Source organism: Sturnira hondurensis, unplaced genomic scaffold, assembly GCF_014824575.4.
Source record: "Sturnira hondurensis isolate 20B ecotype Veracruz unplaced genomic scaffold, ASM1482457v3 Scaffold0017436, whole genome shotgun sequence".
Classification (NCBI taxonomy): domain Eukaryota; kingdom Metazoa; phylum Chordata; class Mammalia; order Chiroptera; family Phyllostomidae; genus Sturnira; species Sturnira hondurensis.
The window spans coordinates 17,075,545-17,094,544 of record NW_028090067.1 but is presented as its reverse complement, the minus strand read 5'-3'; the positions used below and the strand labels follow the sequence as shown (position 1 = coordinate 17,094,544).

The window sequence follows — 19,000 nt, the reverse complement described above, 5'->3', positions numbered from 1 at the left end:
GCCTGTTGGGAGGAAAGGCTGAGGCCTGAAAGCAGTTTACATAAAAGCTTTCAGTGATGGTGGTTTTTAAACAGGCTTGCTATGTGCTGGTAGCTTCTTTGTGCATCTTGCCTAGACAATTAAAAATACTTGTCCCATGTCCCCCTGCATTTCTAAACCATATCAATTGGCTACCATGAGAATAACTTAAGACTCTTCATCCCATCCCCACTCATCCAAGTGAGGGGAGAGGGAAGACCCGAGTCTGTTTCTTGTTACTCAACATCAGTGCTTGTTTTGGGCCCCTTTGTTTGCTGCCTTGTAACAATCAAGGAGGGGGAAAACCCACCCAAATGGCAGAATGCTGACCAAGGTCCTACAAGATCCTGGAAAGTGAAGGCTTCTACCTCATAGACAGGGGTGCAATTTTCAGCTGAGTCACCAGGCCTTTTTTCACTTCCTGTCGAGCGATGGCCTCTTAAATGTTCCCTTCAGGTAAGTTCTTTGATTCCAATAATGTTATAATAGTCATCCTCAGGAAACCACTATTTATTACTCCCTTTCCGCTGGGATATTTTTGATTTTTCTTTTTTCTTTTTTTTTTTTTGTTTAAACTACACACTGTTAAGCTAAAAGTATTGAATTTATTTTGTTTTGTTTTTTAACAGAAGCTTTGATATCAGCTGCAGATCACTCAGTACATGGCTGAGGCAAATCTACATTGGCCCGAAGCAGCTCTAGATGAGCCCATTGGCTAGTTTGTCCTTCCCAATTCGTGATTGGAGAATTCAGGCCATGTTGTAGGGCTTGTTAGACAAAAAGTTGTTACCCTAGGCAGCTGGCCAAAACATTAACTTTGCAATTTCTCACCCTGCTACAGAATCTTCTCTAAAGGCAGCAAGATAATATTGTGGCGTGCACAAATAACATCAGGGCAGGCTTGACTGGAGAAAATCAAATTCTGCGCTTGCTCTTATGTGTCCTCAGCCAGCTCTGTGTGCACACACAGGACACCTTTTTAGTATGAAGAACTTGCACCATGTCTGCCCCCTACTGAACCCCTCCAGAAATACTGCCAAGTGTTAGTATCTGAACGTTGACCTCAGTCCCCAGTGTTTTCTGCTTGGAAAGCATGTCCAGGCACTCAGTAGAGTTTCTCACCTTGTTCTCCTGCCCCTGGTCATCCACAGTGGGATTGACTAAGGATTACTTTATCTCTGAAGATGTGATCATGGAGCATAATTTCCCATGCCCCCACCTCACATCCATTCTAGCCCTGTACATTTTTGTTTTTCCTTTATTGCATCAACGACCCTAGCCGGAGACTCACGCTGCCCCCTGTGATGACTGCCTTCTCGTCTTTCTGGTGTGATTTCAGGACTTTAGGGGTCAGTAAAGACTGAGGAGCCTTTATTGTAATAAGAAACAGACATAATGCCCCCTTTCTTCACAGGCCCTTTAACAATAGCTGATTTTGTGTTTTTTGTTTTTTGTTTTTTTAATCATCGCCCCTTTTCCCCTGAAATTAATCCAGTCTGGGCAATAGATGCAGTCTGACCCTTTGGATGTAACTTACATTTTTATATTAATTATTTTTTTCTACAATCACCCCAATTATCCTTGGGGGAGGCGTTGGAGGACCTGAAATTTTTACCCGAACCCAGGTTCTCCGGCGCTTGGCAACCAAATGGGGCTACAGAGAAGCATCTAAGCCAGTTCACAGAGCGAGCGTGTGTGGGGACTTCTCACTGCCACGGACCCTTGATGCATGCTCCCCGCGCTCCAGTGGTCCCGTGTCAGAAGGCGGAGTTTTCGAAAGGAGGCCGCCAAAAATAAAAGGCAAAGAGACGGGATCGGCTGCAGCGGTTTCCCAAAGGAGGAGGGAGTGTGCATCGGTCTGGTAACAAACAGAGAATGTTTTTTAATTATTTATATCAGCAAAAATCTGTGTTTTATCTAGGATATTTTCTGAATATTCTTTGTAAAATGCAGATTTTTTTCCACAAAACATTAGGATTCTGTTATATTCTTAAATTTGTTTGTTGAAGTAGGTTTAAAAAGATACATTTAGCTGAAAGCATTACACTAACATTTACATACTTGAAGCATTAGGAGGTTATTCAGCCCAATTCCCAGCAGTGGACAGAACATTAAACTTGTGTCTCAAGGTTTCATGGTTTTTTCCCACACTCTTTGGCTATTTAATTTCCCAGGTTACATAGACAATCTTTGATTATTGAAGCAAGTACCTGAGTTAAAATAACCTTGAGTTGAGCAAAAATCTTCATTTGGCAGAGCTGGGCTTGGTAGTACAGTGAAATTTTAGTGTAATGTGCTCTTGTGATCATTGAAAGAGGAAAGATAATTTGGACATTTTTGCAAAGGAAACTAGATGTGTACTTGGGCTCTGGTTGGTTTTTTAAAGTATGAGAGCAAAAAAACCCTTTTTATTCAGTCTTCTTAAAATGTAGTAATAAAGTATATAAAGTTTCTTTTTTTCATTTTGCTCTGTGACTGGTTTAAAGGTAAGTTTATTATATTTCTGGTAGATTCTGCCAGGCTTCTCCCAACAGAGTAGAAGTGATTTGGCCTTAAAACTCAATGGTGGTACCACTTTCTTCTCCATTCCAGTTTTGGCAAGGGTAGAGCTGGAATTTGGTGTAGCTCCTGTCGGTATATTGGGTTAAAATACTGAAGAGGCAGGAGTTTGGATGGCTGAGTGGGATCCCCTTAGGATTTTACAGATGGTAAAGTTGCCAGTTCCTGTGTATGTCCCAAGAATCAGTAATCCTCTTTTACTCTGTTGGGATGAGTCTTTTTTTTTTTTTGTTCCTGTTCAGAGTGGTTACTAACTTAACCTTCTCTCCTCTTGCTGTCATCCGCATTCGTGCTTTCCACCTGTTGTTGGCATGTCCTTTACCTTCTCTTTCCCTGCCACGTCAATCCACACACCAACTTGTCATCGGCTTTGAAGATGTGGAAGATGTCAAGTTTGTTATCAACTATGACTATCCAAACAGCTCAGAGGATTATGTGCACCGCATTGGCCGAACAGCCCGTAGCACCAACAAGGGCACCGCCTACACCTTCTTCACCCCGGGAAACCTCAAGCAGGCCCGAGAATTGATTAGAGTGCTGGAGGAAGCTAATCAGGCTATCAATCCAAAACTGATGCAGCTGGTGGACCACAGAGGAGGCGGCGGAGGAGGGGGTAAGGGTAAGTCCTGGAGTTTTCCAGGTACTGCCAAGGTATCTTTCTGTAATCACTGTGCCTAGTTTTTTGGTTTGTTTGTTTTTGGTTTTTGTTTTTTTAATTCTGTGAAAGCCTTAAGTATGTTACTTAATGACAAAGGACAATGCTTAATAGTTTTCATATCTTACAAGTAAGATAGTGTGACTTATACCTTCAGTGTGATATTTCTGTAAATAAGATAAAACTGACCTTTGTTTTTTTGGGTACATGGTGCATGTTCAAAATTAAGCTGGGTTATGATTACTCTAATACATAATTTAACACCACTTTATGGTGGTAGAATAGACATAGCTATTGGATCTAAAAATCAGCTGTAAAATACAGTAGGGATCTAGGCCTCCTGACTTTCATTTTGGTATTATTTCTTTCCCCCACTTGCTGCATGTTTAAACTCCACATCAGAACTACCTGAGAAGTTTTATGAATATAGGTTTGGGGCATTTTTGTTGTTGTTGTTGTTTTAAGTGGGTTTAGAATTGAGCTAGGAAGCTGAACTTTTCCCAAAGATTGTGAGATGTTTCTGATGCAGTTAGGACCACAAAGCACCACTGGAAACCACTGTGCACTAGTGGAGGGTCCCTTTCTTTATGGTGGTGTGAGTTTAGCTGTTTGTCCTTTTTTTTTTTAAACCTATGGTAAGTCACATAACCTTTTGGCCATTGTTCTACATTTTTAAAGACTGTTTCTTGGTAATCCTCAAGGAAAGAAAGGTCCTAAATGGGTAGGAAGTTGAGTATTCTTAATGTTTACCATTCCGTTGAATATGTTCCATTAAAGATTCAAATTATGAGTATGGGGTTTTTGTTTTTGGGTTTTTTTCTCATTTATTTTTAGAGAGTGGGGAATGGAGGGAAAAAGAGGGAGCGAAACATCGTTGTGTGGTTGCCTCTCGCGTGCCCCCAACTGGGGACCTGGCCTGCAACCCAGGTGTGTTGTCCTGACTGCAAATGGAACCAACAACCTGCTGTTTCACAGGCTGGCACTCATTCCACTGAGCCACACCAGCCAGAGCTCTAGTATTTTTTTTTTTTTTAAGATTTTACTTATTTATCTTAGAGGGGAAGGGAAGGAAAGAGAGAGAGAGAAATATCAATGTAAGGTTGCCTCTCATTCGTCCCCTGCCTGGAACCGGGAACTGGGAACTGGCCTGCAACCCAGGCATGTGCTCTGACTGGGAATCGAACCACGATTGTGTGGTTCGCAGGCCCGCGCTCAATCCACTGAGCTACACCAGCCAGGGCTCTAGTATGTTTTTTAAGTACTGATGCAGAGGCTGGGCTAGCTAAACATTGAGAAAGAATATTGAATACTTTTATACCTAGGAGAGTGTTTACATTTGGTTATGTTTGGATCATATGTCTGGCATTAAAAATTCATTGTATCCTTCATCAGGAGGTCGTTCTCGATACCGGACCACTTCTTCAGCCAACAATCCCAATCTGATGTATCAGGATGAGTGTGACCGGAGGCTTCGAGGAGTCAAGGATGGTGGCCGGAGAGACTCTACAAGCTATCGGGATCGTAGTGAAACCGATAGAGCTGGTTATGCTAATGGCAGTGGCTATGGAAGTCCAAATTCTGCCTTTGGAGCACAAGCAGGCCAATACACCTATGGTCAAGGCACCTATGGTGCAGCTGCTTATGGCACCAGTGGCTATACAGCCCAAGAATATGGCGCTGGCACTTACGGGGCTAGTAGCACCACCTCAACTGGGAGAAGTTCACAGAGCTCTAGCCAGCAGTTTAGTGGGATAGGCCGGTCTGGGCAGCAGCCACAGCCACTGATGTCACAACAGTTTGCACAGCCTCCAGGAGCTACCAATATGATAGGTTACATGGGGCAGACTGCCTACCAGTACCCCCCACCTCCTCCTCCCCCTCCTCCTTCACGTAAATGAAACCGCTCAAGTGGTAGTGACTTGTGCAGACTTGCTACATTTAAAGGAACGCTGTCTTTCCCTTTTCTGTTCCCTTCTCTATTTTATTTTTTTCCTCCTACCATTGTGATTTGTCTTTCATGCAGATTAGTTAGAATTCACTGCCAGGTTTCTTCTACCCGCCAAACTGATCCAGTCCGTAATAATAGGTTTTGTAAAAAAAAATATATATATAGCCGACTGGAAAAAATCCACCCCCACCCCCAACTTCTTGCATGTTGAGGATATTTGAGCTATTTTTCATCTAAAAAGAATAAGCAAGCTATTAGGCCCTTTTATGGGAGCCCTTTTTTGTTGTCCTGAGTTGGGGCTGGGTGGGGAGGGTAGAGGGGTGAGTTGTGCGGAGGAAGATGGCGTCTGTGCTTTAAATTGCTCTTATTGCTGAGTTAGAAACCAAGAGGGAGCGCTCCCTGCACATTTTCCATGATGCTTTTTAATGTGTCCCAACTGGAACAGGGTTGCTCAGGCCTGATGAGTTTTTAAGACAGTGCTTTGCCATTGTCATTTTGGCTGATAGCTCTTTTTTTTTTTTTTAATTGCATTCACAGCTTTAAAAAATTCTTAATTGGTTTTGTCTCCCTTGTACTCTGCCCTCCCCCTTCCCAGTGACTGAAAAATAACCATTTTAGTGTCAGGTTAGAAATTAAATTGCCAAGTCTGAGTATTTTAAGTGTTTCTTAAATTAAAACCCCCAGTGTTTATTGCAATGGTTAAATGTGGCACCTCAGCATCTGGGTGGAAGCTGCCTGTTTTTTTCCCCCGTATAAACAGGGACCATCAGTGAAACTCACTTTAACCAGACAGCTGCTGTGAGCACAGTGAATATAAATGCTCACTGGATATTTACTTCATTAACCAGTTAAGTATGCATTCACTTACAGTGTGAAAACCACCTTTAATTATAAACAATATACTCAGTGGGCAAATTTTCTTTTTAAATTCTGTAGAGCTAGAACAAAAGCAGCTCTTAGCCAGCTACTCAGCCCTTTTGGCCAGGTTATTTTGAATAAAGAATTTTGAGGGTTTGTTAAGAAGGAACTCTTACTCTCTTCAAACTCTGTTCTCTGCAGTGCTTTGTAACAGCTTTTGGATGCAAACTTTCCTCGGCATCCTTTTGCACTCAGCTTTTTACAGGTAGGTAGAGCTTAGGAAAAGTTAGAGGACTAAAACCTGTCCTTGTGCTTTTCCTGCATCTGAAGGTAGGTGAGTCTGTCCCCGGTGTAGTAAGTAACGTTGACTGTTTTGCTGAGACTTTCTATAGCAGATCTGGGAAGAATTTTCTGCTCCTGTGTTTGCTACAACAGGACAGGGAGACTGGACAGCCGCAAAAACCTCTTCCATACCTCGTGTGAGGCAGTGGCGAATGCTGTCATTAGTGTTCCTTGTCAGTGCAGTTAAAGGGGGAAGGCTCCGCTGCATCCTTTGGCTGAGGCCTGAGCGTGCTTGCTGGTTGTAAGATCCTAAATCTAAATACTTGAGGGTTTTTGTTTTTGTTTTCCTTTTGAAATTCTTCAGGGAGAGAGAAGGGATTGTTTCTGAGGGGTTCTGAAAGTTTGGTTGAATATGCAGCGTACAGGTAGGTTGTCAGCATGAGTTGAAATACATGTATCTGAAAACTTACATCTCTCTGCCCCTCCCCCCTTTCTTCTTCCTGAACTTTTTTTCCACTTCCCCACCCCTTACAGAAGTTGAGGCTGAGGGAGGGAGGACAGTAGGCACAGCAAAACTGCTTTGTGCTTTCAAACCAAAGTGTTCTTCCCCTCAAAAAATGTTTTCTTAAGCAGTGACCACCAGTTCATTGTAGACATTTTTATATCCAAAATTGTTCTTTTTTTTTTTTTTTTAAACAGGTGCCACCAGAGGGACTATTATACTCTTGCAGGTCTTAAAAGTGACTCTCTTTGGGAGAGGTCTCTGCTCTCTTTTTCCCCACCAGGGATGTTACATAGAGAAAATAACAGCGTGTTCCAAACCTCAACAGCTGTTGTAGCCTGAGCACAGCTGGAGTCTAGCAGCTTTTCCTAGCGCTCTAGAGTAACTGCCTTTGTGTCGGTTGCTCCTGATTGAGGTTCTGCCTCTGTTTCAGAACATGAGCAGAAGAGATCTCATGGGCTGCTAGGCTTTGTGGTCATAGTTCAGACTCATTTAAGAAAAGGATTTCAATACGAAACTATACGGGGCTGTTTAACCCCAATCCCTCCCCAACAATTCATGTGTGGAGTTCTCTCATCTAAAAGGTTGGTGGCTTTTGCTTGGGATCAGTGTTCTCTATTCATGTCCTTGCTGGTCTCTGAACACATTCCTGTTGCGTTAAGACTTGAAAGATTTGTAGATGTGTGATGTTCAGGCACAGGATGCTAAGAGCTATGTTGTTATTCTTAGTTTGTAAATTGTCCTTTTGATACCATCTTGTTTTCTTTTGTAGGTATAAATAAACACTGTTGACAATAAGGTGTGAACTTTTTATTACTCAGAAATTCTGACTAGTTCAATGGCAGTTAATACTGCTTAAGAGATTTTATTTGCTTCACAACCAGGATTGGGGATGTTGGGAATTGCTGTAGCACCTAAAAATGTGAAGGAGGTGGGAATGGACTGGTGGCAATGCAGAAGTTTGAGTTACAAAGCAGTACCAAGCAGGTAGAGCCCCAGGCATGCGTTTCCTCCTCGGTAAAGGGTTGTGCTGGTGGTACCCTCCTAGGGTTGTTACTTGGATTAAACATGGTGTGAAACTACTTCAGTCTTGCCAAAGCTTGTAAGTTTGTGGCTTGCTTTGCACTCAGAGGGACAGCTTTCTGTGTGAGCCTCAAGGGTTCTTGATATTGTTCACGTGTGGTGCCACACTTGTGTGCTTGGCCCAGGTCTTTTGTTGCTTCTATAAGGGGGAGGTGGTGTTGAGGTCTTGTAGTTGGAATGGTCAGTGCTTTGCTGAAATCCATCCACACTGAGCATTTTTCTGGCATTAATTAACATTGGTATGAGTCGCTCAGTAGAACATCTCAAATAGTTGGGTTTGTCGCCTTGTTCTCTGGGGGTCTCAAATTGGCATCGGAAGACTTAACTTCTTTCCTTTAAGGACTAGAAGAAAAGGGAGATGGAATTAGAAGTTTCTATACTGATGAAAGAACTCCTTTATAACTTTGCATGATACTAGTATCTCTAATGCCCAGTTTAAGCCATTCAGATGCTAAAGCCAAGGACAAAAGTTAATTGCAATCTCTTGCAATCTTGCTGACCTCCATCTTGGTGACAATACCAGCACCACCACTCCCTTAGGCCATAAGGTTAGTGTCTGATACCTTGAGTCCACATTCATTCATTCCATCAGCAATCCCTCAACTGAACTAACAGATCTGTCCATGTCTTAGTTTCCACTGATGACCTCTTTCCTGGATGATTGCAATTCCCTGTAGTTTCCTGCTTTGGCTGCTTGTGGATTGGTCATTGAAATGACTCCTTCAGTAGAGAGTGTCGTGTAAATCCCTTACCCTGGCCTGTACTGATCTTGCTTGATGTCTGATACATCCAGGTTTATATACCTGAATGTACTACCCTTTTTGTCTTCTATCACACCAAGCTGGCTCTTGCTTTGGGGTCTACGTATAAGCTGTCCCCTGGAATGGTTTTCTTTATTTTCCAGTTAAGAATGGGTCTTTCTGTACCTCCTATTTGGGCTGTGTTTTTGTGGCACCATTTCCTGAAAACAAGTTGGTCTTCCCCCATTAAGATAAGCAGCACGAGCCTTTCCTTATTCACACTTGCATATTCCCTTGGACATGACACAGGTGAGCACTTCTTCAGGCCAGTGCCAATGAGATGGCTGTGTTCTCCCAGTACCTACCTTTGGTCACGTACAAGTAGAAGAAGTCACAGTAGAAGATGGTTTGCACCACCCCAGACACCACTGCAATTTGGTCATAGAAATTCTCAGTCTGGTACCGCCTGATCCAGTTAGCCAGGTAGAGTGCCCGGTACAGCCCAAGGAAGAACAGGTAGTGAGTCGTGATAGTCTCGGCCTCTCCCGTCTTGCTGATCATGAACAGCTGGGGCAGGATGGCCACTGACTCCAGGTATATGGAGAAAGTCCAGAGAATCTAAACCAAGGAGATAATGGCAAGAGAAAGTTGGTCAACACCAAGAAGGATCTCTCTCTTTAAAAGAATTACTAAACTACGTTAACTGGGGAGAATACAGTGAAGTAAAAGATCATGTTAATAGTGATTAATATTTTAATACCATCCCACCCCATTTAAGAAGCATGCTTTTTTCTACAATTTTTAATTGTTGCTGAATTTTATTGTAAAATCTTGATTGAGGCCCTGGTTTCTCAAAATACAGTTTGTAAACACCAGCACCAGGATCTCCTGAGGTGCCTATTGGGCTGCAGGTCAGACCTACTGAGTTGAACTTGGCCTGGACTGTGCTGGTGTCCACCAATCACTTGTTGGACAGAAGGTCTCAGGAGCTGTAAGTGGTCCTGTGATGCTTTGTGTGTGAACCTCACTAGATGTGCCCATTTTCAGATTGAGCAGTGGGGATAGCTTGTTGCTATTTCTTAAATTTAGAGCTTAACAATATGAGTAATAGTTTTTTCACAATGTTAATATTTACTGTTGTAACAAAGCAAGCCACCGGCACCATCCCCACACACTGAAAAAAAGCAGGCTTTACAAGAGTACAGAGTGCAGGATGTTAGGGAGCACGTTTGCTTTTGAGAATTAGCACCCTGCGGGTCCTTACCTCCAGGGGAGTGAAACTGTAGTTCTCAAGGAAGGAGAGGCCAATGACTGGGACCAGAAGAAACTCCAGGCGGAATGTGTCATTCTCACTGTCAAAAGTTTTCCGAAATTTCCCATAGATCATGTACACTGTGACATAGGCACAGAGGAGAAAAACCACCTAAAAGTGGAGAGACAGGTGGGAATTGATGAAGTCATTTCCCAGCCTACTCGCTGGGCTTCAAAGCCACCTCGAGTTGGGACCTGCCAAACCTAATGGCTAGGGCAGCTTAAAAATGGAAGAGGTGAAATGCGTTTGCCATTTTTCTTAGGCCCAGTGGTCTAGAACCTGCTGCTAATGACCCTTTGTTAAGTGCTCCTAATTGGGACTGACAGTGCTACATGAAGACTGGAAGTGCCCGGACCCCTCCTCACTGTAAAGCTTTAGGCAGAAAAGCCCAGGTCGGTCTTTGTGACGGACTCTAGTGGTGGCATTCCAGGGCACTTTTAAAACTACTTCCTAGGCAGCCATTGGGGACTTAGCTTCTTTCACGGGGACTAACAGCCCTTGATCACCACTCCTTCAGGAAAGCCCTCTTTATAATGATGGCAGCCCTCCAGCGTATGATTTCAGGATCTGGCCTCAAACCTTCTGGGCCAGTGGTTCTCAAACTTGAATGTGCGTCAAAATCACACAGCGGATGGCCCCTGCCTCCAGTTTCTGCCTGACTAGGTCTGAGTGGGCCTGTGAATTTAAATTCCCAGCAAGTTTCTGTGTGATGCTGAAGCTGGTGGTTGGACCACACTGGCCTAGAGAACTATTTGTACTTTAAAAACCCAGGTGAGTTCCAAAGTCTTTTCCCATGAGAATGAAGCACATGTGCCGTCACCATAGCCCTGTGTAAAAATACTCACTGCCGCCCACAAGCACAGTCTCTAAATGTCTGAGTGACAGCGTGTCCCTTGGGAGGGGGTGGTGCCTCTTACAGATAAGAGGGACCAACTGGTCCACATCTGAATTTCCAGCTCCTAATTCAGGGCCTAGCACAAAACAAATGCTAGGATGAATGAATGCGTCCAGGAAGTGCTGATCACCTCTCCATCTCATAAAAACGGAAACTGATTTCTTTGAGGTTCCTAGACATTCAGCCTTGCCAGAGGCTAGGTCTGCAGGGCTCAAGCAGAGGGTGAACTCAGCAGGTGTGTGTGCTGCTTGTGTGTTAAATTCAAGAAGACAGTGATTTCAAGGCCTCAGACTGAGGTTCACACTGACTCCAACACTTCACAGTGAACAGCAGCCTCCCTCCCACCAACCCTAGGAACAAGACGCCTGGAACCCCAAAGGGACATCTCTGATATGGGGGAGACAGAACTCGATTTGGTTAAATAGCTTATGGGTATTAGGCATTTTACATATACACACACTATCTCGTGTAATCTGGTAGCCCTGCAAGAGAGGTAGGATTCCCTACTATGTAGCCTTTTCTTCATTTAAAATGGGACTCCTGACCTGGCTGGTGTAGCTCAGTGGATTGAGCGCGGGCCTGCGAACCAGACGATCTCAGTTCGAGTTCCAGTCAGGGCACATGTGTGGGTTGCAGGCCAGTTCCCAGCAGGGGATGCAGGAGAGGCAACCATACATTGATATTTCCCTCTCTCCTTCCCTTCCCCTCTAAAAATAAATGAATAAAATCTCTTTTAAAAATAAGTAAATAAAATGGGACTCCTATTAGAAATTGTACCCACCTAAAGAACTTCTCCCAGCCTCCTTTGCAGATAAGGACGGTCAGGGATGTGTATGAAAGTCACTGGACAGAGTGTGCAAAAAGCTCTTTAAACAGGGTTTGCCCAGCTGGCAGTCATCCTATTGCTCTTTCTCTCCTTCCTGCCCAAAATGATGGAAGGAGCTCTAACATCCATTTTGTGACTCTAAGGCAGCCTTAAGGACTATGTCATTGACAGGGCCTCTTGTTCAAATATGAATTTCAAGTTGGCAATGGCAAAGTCTTAAACCAAGCAGGGGGTCCTTCTGAGCAACTGAAGGACACCCACGAGTGTCCTGGTCACATTCAAGATGGCAGAGCAGGAAGTTACAAGGAATTGCCACCTCAGCCCTGGAGTGCCCACCCTCAGATTGCATGTTATGAGTGAGGACAAAATAAACCCTTATCAAAATGACTCTTAAATCTGTTACCAATATCTAGGCAGTTACATCCCATTTTACTGACTCTGGAACCTGGTTCCTTGCCCGGCTCTACACTGCCTTAAAGAGCAAGGATAGCAGGCGAAAGCTTAGAAAAGGCCTCACTCCTACACAGTCCCACAGTTACTGCCCAGGGCCTGTGACGGGAGAGCGACACCCGGAGATGCTGTCTCTCCTTCTGTACAATGGCCGTCCTTCAAAGCAACAGCTTCCCATCACGAAGTTCAACCCAAACCATTCACTGGTACCACCTTGCCCTCACCCAGCCTCCCCACCACCAGCGGGCAGCCCTCGCCTGCTGAGCTCCCACCACACTGGCCTTCTGTCTGTCCTTTGAGTGCACCAAGCTTGCTTCATTCTGCGGGTCTTTGTACCAGCTACTCCTGCATAGAATGTACTTTCTCTGACCTGCACATGGCTGGTTGGTTCCTTGTGTCACTTAGCTCTCAGCTTGCATGTCACCTCTTCTCAAAGGCCCTTTTAAAAAATATATATATATATAAATATATAATTTATATATATATATATATATATATTTTTTTTTTTTACACAGAGGGGAAAGAAAGGATAAAGGGAGAGAAACATCAATGTGTGGTTGCTTCTCATGAGCCCCCTGGGGACCTGGCCCTGCAACCCAGGCATGTGCCCTAGACTGGGAATCGAACCAGTGACCCATTGGTTTGCGTGGGCCAGCACTCAGTTCACTGAGCCAAACCAGCCAGGTCTGTAACCCTATTTTAAAAAAATTTTAAATAATTGAATCTAAATTCCAAGTCCCTGGCACATAGCCCAGCACAAAACAAATGCTGGGCAAATCACCCTATTTTATTTTATTTTTTAAAAAATATTTTATTTATTTTTAGAGAGAGGGCAATGGAAGGAGAGAGTGGGAGAGAAACATCAATGTGTGGTTGACCCTCACACATCCCCCATTGGGGAACTGGCCTGCAACCCAGGCATGTGCCCTGACTGGGAATCGAACCAGCAACCCTCTGCTTCACAGGCCCATGCTCAATCCACTGAGCCACACCAGCCAGGGCAAATTACCCCATTTTAGTTAGTTGTGTAGCCTTAGCTGTAACCCTAACCAAACTTTTTCTTGCTTGTTTTATTATCTCTCCCCCCAAGTTCAAATGTAGTGTCTGAGAACAGGAGCCTCGTATGTCTTACTCAGGTTTCTGGCTCTCAGTTGGTGCTCAACAAGTAATTTGTCAGATGGAAGGTTGAGTAAGTTCTTTGAAAGCTCAGGGTACCATGTTGGATTTTTTTGCTTATATTTTTAACCAGTGTTAATAGCTAACATTTACTGAATGTTTAATATATGACAGCTGCTGTGTATTTACTTTTATTACCTTGTTTAATTTTCACAACAAAACTAGGATCTAGTGTCTTCATTTCACAGAGGAGAAAACTGAGGTACACAGAGGCCAAGGTCTCGCCCAAGCCTAGGTCCCGCAGCAAGGCTAGGGCTCTGACCAGGTCTGCCCAGCCCAGGGCCTGGCTGCCCAAGCGTCCCCTTTCAGCAGGCCCCACCGCCACGGCCTCCCACCCCCTCACCTTCATGACCGTGTTGTAGATGGAGATGAAATTGGTGAACAGGTCCAGGTACCTGGTGGTGAAGACGAGAGCAAAAAGGATCTGGCTCTTCCCAGAGATGCCTGTGGCCAGAGGGGAACAGGAGACATGAGGACACAGAGTCCCAGGCCCATGCACGCTGGAGAAGCCTGGAGCCTGAGCAAGAAAGGTCTCCAGAGCATCCAGCCACCTTCCATGACGACGGCCTGCCCAGGCACTGGAGCACCCAAGGAGCAGGAAACGCCCCTCCTCCTTAGGGTTGGGGGTGCCCCACCCCCACAGCCCTACTGACAATCCCCAAAGCTCTGTCTTCAGAGAACAGCTCGATGACTTTACAAGGAAGACTCGCCAGGGAGACCAGAGCCGGTAGAGGAAGGCACAGGGCCAAGGGAGCATTCTGTTTCATTTCTCCAAATTCAAAAAATTTTTTAAAACCTTTTTTCTAGTCATAAATGTTATGCTTATTTTAACTCTGTGTAAACAAAACTCAGAAAACACATAAAACTGTAAATTAAAAAGCTGCCATCACCTGAATCCCAAAGCCTCAGTGCACGCTCTTCCAAATCTTTCTTGGCCCCTCCATACACATGACCCGTGTGTACACATGACACGTGTGTGTACACATGTGGCATATATGGATGCATCAAGATGACAAAACGAGTCCTGCTTTCTATGCTACTTCCTCACCTGCTTTGGCCTCTTTCTTTTTTAGCTTATTATTTAAAATATAATTTTAGATTTACAGAAGAGTTGCAAAGACAGTGCCGAGAGTTCCCAAGGACACTTCACGCAGCTTCCTCCAGCGTCAACGTCTCGCATAACCACAGAATGCTGACCGCCACTGAGACATTAACGTGGGCGTGGCCCAGCTGACCGAGCACCAGGCTTCGTGTGGATTTCCCCCGTTTTACACTGATGCCCCTCTTCCATTCCAGGATCCAATTCAGAATCGAAGCTGCACTTACCTGGCATGCTCCCTGGTTTCCTTTGGACCACTTTGGCTTATTTATTTATTTATTTATTTAAAAATATTTTATTTATTTATCTTCAGAGGGGAAAGGAAGGAGAGAGAAGGAGGGAAACACCAATGTACAGCTGCCTCTCGTGAGTTCCTGCTGGGAACTGGCCCGCAACCCAGGCCTGCGCCCTGACTGGAAATTGAACCGCGATCATGTGGTTCGCAGGCCTGAGCTCAATCCACTGAGCTACACCAGCCAGGGCTGGCTTGTTTATTTTAATGTATTGATTTGAGAGACAGAGAGGGAAAGTGAGGGAAGCACCAATTTGTTGTTCCACGTATCGATGCATTCATTGGTTGATTCCTGCATATGCCCTGACCAGAGATCAAACCCACAACCTTGGTGTATCGAAATGATGCTCTAACCAACTGAGTTGCCCAGCCAGGGCTTCTTTGGGCCACTGGGGATACATCATGGAGATGGTTCCAGAATGAGGGGAGCAGAGGCCCTGCCCACCTTTTGCTTTCTGAAGGCCCACCACAGTCTGGAGACGTCACCACACCCCATTCGTCCATGGGCCCCCGTTTCTGCATCAAAGGTCAACTCTACCCTCACCCAACCCTTCGTCCCAAACAGCGTCTGCCCTGAACCTCCGTCCACCTCACCTCCTCTGGCCACTTCTGTCCTCCTTGCCACCTGACCCTTCCACCTAAACCTCTCGTCTCCCTGTGCCCTTTGCCATCACAGCCCACACGCCAGGGACACTTCAGCTGTGGACCCTCCTCCCCATCCTGACCTACACACCCCTGCCTGACTAAACGCATCAGACCCTCCTGAACCCCCTCCTTTTCCTGTCTTCCTTCCCTCATAAAGGTCACCACACCCCTCAACACTAAAGCCAAAAAACCAAGAGCCACCCTTGCGTCTCTCTCCCCTCGGCCCCTCCCACTCCCTGCTTCTCGGTGCCATAGCTCCCACTCCGGTGCCCCTCACTGGCCCAGCCTCCCCACCTCAGTGACCCCGCCACGGGTCTTCCCAGGTTTCCCCTCACTGCCCATCCCTCCCCTACTTCCGCCTAGTGGCCAGTGGGCTATTTGTAAAATAAAATTCTGCTTAAAGCCCTTAAGGGGCTCCCAAGGGCCCTTAAAATAAAGAACCAAATCCTCCACATGGCTCTCAAGGGCCTGTCCAGGTCACCCCCCCAGCTGCCGGGGGCCCCACATCTGAGCACTCCTCCCTCCCTCCCCAAAGGCCTGCTGACACCGTGGGATTTTATCCTAAATGTAACGCAGCGACTGCCGAGCTGGGCACTGAGAACTGATATTACCCAATTTGGGGCCTGGCTCCTTCCTATGCACAGGATTTTAATTTATTTATCTTTAGAGAGAGAGGTAAGGAGGGAGAAAGAGAGGAATAGAAACATCAATGTGAGAGGGCAACATTGATCAGCTGCTGCTTGCAGACGCCCCACGACCAAATCCGCAGCCCAGGCATGGCCCTGACCAGAATCAAATTCGCAATGACCTTTTGCTTCGTAAAACGAAGTCCAACCGACTAAGCCACACCAGTCAGGTCAGGGTGGGGAGAGCGGTCTTGTTGGTGACCAAAGATGAACGCCGCTGAAGCCCCTAACATTCTGGAGAGGGCTGGGTCTGTGTCCCAGCTTTCTCACCAGCTTGGCAAGCCTGAGCCTCCCAGTTATCTGTAAAATGGGACCTTACACACCCGGGGCAGGACAGGTGTGAGGACTAAGGAGCGCTCAGGGGGGACGTGCTCTCCCACCCTGGGGGCCTGGCCCTACAGCCAGGGTGGGAGTGAGCCCCTGGGGGAGGTGATGTGGACCAGCTCTGGGCGGTGCCCATGGCTGCTCCCCCTCACTGAGCCCTCACAGAGGCCTTGCCGGGAGGCCCTCAGCCCCATACGGCAGGGTCCGGGCCCAGCCCTGGTGGGGGATGCTTGGCTGCCCCTCTAACAGGGCCTCCCCCCACCCTTGCCCTATTTCCATCCTCAGCCTGTCAGGCCCCTGGGCTTCACTTGCATGTTCCTTGGTGATCGGGAGCCCCGATGATCCGGAGTACAGTGGTTTCCATGCACTTCCGAAAGCAATGACTACTTTCCACCAAGGCCAGCTGAGCACGGAGACTCAGGACATGGAAGAGAACGTGGGCCCGCAGCTGGCAGGAGTCCCTGAGGGCTCCTACATGCCGAGGGGACCTCGGACCAGGTGCCGCCCTCCTTCACAATTGACAGATGAAAAAACCCAAGCCCAAGGTCACACACAAGTCAGGGGCAGAGCAGGACAAAGCCCCAATCCCTTGCTGTCTTCAGGGCTAAGTCAGTGGGGTCACACAAGGCCCTGCCGCTCGGGCTGACGGGGTGACATCCAGGCACCTCACCTCTGCAGACTTCAGCAGGGCCTGTGCCAGTCTCTCTGCACACACGCACGGGCTGTCCCTTCGCTTCCCATAGTGCTGAGCTACAAAACCGCTGCTCCTTGGCTGGCTCCTACTGCTGGGACACCAGCTTCCCCAGGCCAGGATCCTGCCTGCGTCGCCCCTGCTGCACGTCAGGGGCCTAGTCCAGCGCCCCCTCCTGGTCATGGTGTGCACCCAGCCCAGGGTCCTCTGTGGAAGTGCAGGGACAAGTCCAAGCGAAGCTCTTCCCCTCATCGAAGCCTTCTGCACCCCCAACTCCCCTCTCAGCATTCTGGGCCCCCTTCTGCTGAGTGGGGACTGTGAGTGCCTATCTTTCCAGAAACCTCAAACCAGAATGGCCTCCCGATCTGGAATCATTCCTTCTGCAGTGACCCTCCCATCAGCACCTAGCCCTCATCCCCACCAAGCCTCCCAAGCTGGGGGCCTCCACACCGCTCCCCCTGCCCTGGCTCTCAGATCCTCTGCACAGCTTGCAGTCCCCTTCGGAAGCCCACTCCCTCACTCCCAAACCTCTGTGGCTCCCCAGTCCCAGCTCCTAGCTTGACAGACAGCACCCTGTCACATCTGGCCCACCCTCTCCCTAGCCTCACCTCCCTCCCGGACCAGCCCCAAATTGGGCTGCTTACCCTCGCAGGGACCTGCCCTGCTCTCTGTGCCCTCTGGACTTTTGCACCCCCATGTCCTTCACACAGCACACCCTTCCTGGGTGATGCCCTGCCCATCCTCCAGGACCCAACACAGACCTGCTCTGTTTGAGAAGCCTTCATAGAAGACTTCAGGGGTGGGCTCCCCACCTCCTTGGCCCCAACAAGGAGCCCGAACTCATCTCCCCAGCCCCTCACCCCCGTGCCAAACCCAGGGTGATGCCGGCAGGACCTCACAGACAGAGATGGCCGCAGGAGGCCTGGGCAGCCTCTGAATGCACTGGGCCTGTGTGGCCAGCACCAGGCCAGCTCCAAAAATCCTCCAGACCCCCAACAGAGCAGCCAGACGACTGGGCCAAAGAGGGAACCCTCCCTCGCTCTCCAGGCTTCTGCTCAGGGGCAGCTCCGTGCCTGCCTGGGCAAGGCTTGGCTCCTGCCACATCATAGATGCCTGTGCCACACACAGGGAGGGGTGGGTGGGGGCCTTGGAGGATGTGGAGAGGGCAGGGGAGTGGCGTGGGGACAGAAAGAAAGCCCGGGGAGGCACCTCTGTGTTCCTACCTCCTCTAAACTGCCCCCCCCACACACACACCGCCCCAGGCCTGAGGGAGGGTAGAGAGAACAATGGCCTGCATGTGCGCTCCTCCGGTGGAGCAGAAGGGATGCCTGGAGGGAGGGGTGTCACCTCCCCTTGTTCCCCTCCTCTTCCCACTAGCCTTGGCAAAAGGGGTGGGGGACGGGGGTTGCGAGGGGGAGGGAAAGCACGTGCTCCCGCTCTCTCCACAATCTCCAGGGTCCTCCTTCTTTGATATGGTACTACTTTAAATTTTCTTTGGAAGCTGAGCTGTGCAAACTGTTTCACCCCCAAGCGGAAGTCCCCACCCTGAGCAGACGTCAGGGGGTCCCCCCAAGCCCTGCAGGCACGGGGTGTGGGGCTGGCCAGCAGAGGCGCTGCGGCCCGGGCCCCGGGTCCTCCGCCTCCCGCCCCGGTCGCTCCTCACCTGCGCAGCACTTCGACCTCCAGATCTTCCCCAGTAGCAAGATCATGGCCAGGAGGTGGCTTAGGTCGCCGAGGATTCGGAACACGTTCATGGTCCAGCCCGCCGGCCCCGCACTCGGGCGCAGCCAACTCCTGGGAAACTTTCTGGCGGGCGACGCCGCTGCCACGTCCCCGGCCCAGACTGCGGGTCCCGTGGCCCCCGTCCGCGCCCCCGAGCTCCGAGCTCCCAGCTCCGCCCGGGGCCAGCGCTCAGCCAGCGCGCTCTCGGCCGGGCGGTGACGTGGCCAGGCCGGCCGC

The 19,000-nt window shown here is 48.0% G+C and overlaps 2 protein-coding genes across 2 annotated transcripts in view; one reads left to right on the top strand and one right to left on the bottom strand.

Annotated features, from left to right (window-relative positions):
* Positions 1-7,307, top strand: part of DDX17 (DEAD-box helicase 17) — a 19,125-nt gene extending 11,818 nt beyond the window's left edge. The window contains exons 12-13 of the mRNA XM_037068103.1: positions 2,954-3,196; positions 4,625-7,307. Coding sequence (XP_036923998.1) covers positions 2,954-3,196; positions 4,625-5,130 — 749 coding nt within the window. The 3' untranslated portion in view covers positions 5,131-7,307. The remainder of the gene's footprint in view (positions 1-2,953; positions 3,197-4,624) is intronic.
* Positions 7,100-19,000, bottom strand: KDELR3 (KDEL endoplasmic reticulum protein retention receptor 3). Its single transcript, XM_037068104.1, has 5 exons — positions 18,705-19,000; positions 13,648-13,748; positions 9,910-10,068; positions 9,011-9,263; positions 7,100-8,247 (listed from the first exon to the last, which is right to left on the bottom strand). Exons 1-5 carry the CDS (start codon positions 18,793-18,795, stop codon positions 8,207-8,209), a joined length of 645 nt encoding a protein of 214 aa, XP_036923999.1. The 5' UTR covers positions 18,796-19,000; the 3' UTR covers positions 7,100-8,206.

Coding starts and splice junctions, on each gene's coding strand:
- KDELR3 (XM_037068104.1), bottom strand. CDS start 18,795: ATGAACGTGTTCCGAATCCTCGGCGACCTAAGCCACCTCCTGGCCATG. Junction 13,749..18,704: donor GAGGTCGAAGTGCTGCGCAG/GTGAGGAGCGAC, acceptor CTCTGGCCACAG/GCATCTCTGGGAAGAGCCAG. Junction 9,264..9,909: donor ACAGTTTCACTCCCCTGGAG/GTAAGGACCCGC, acceptor TCCTTGGTTTAG/ATTCTCTGGACTTTCTCCAT.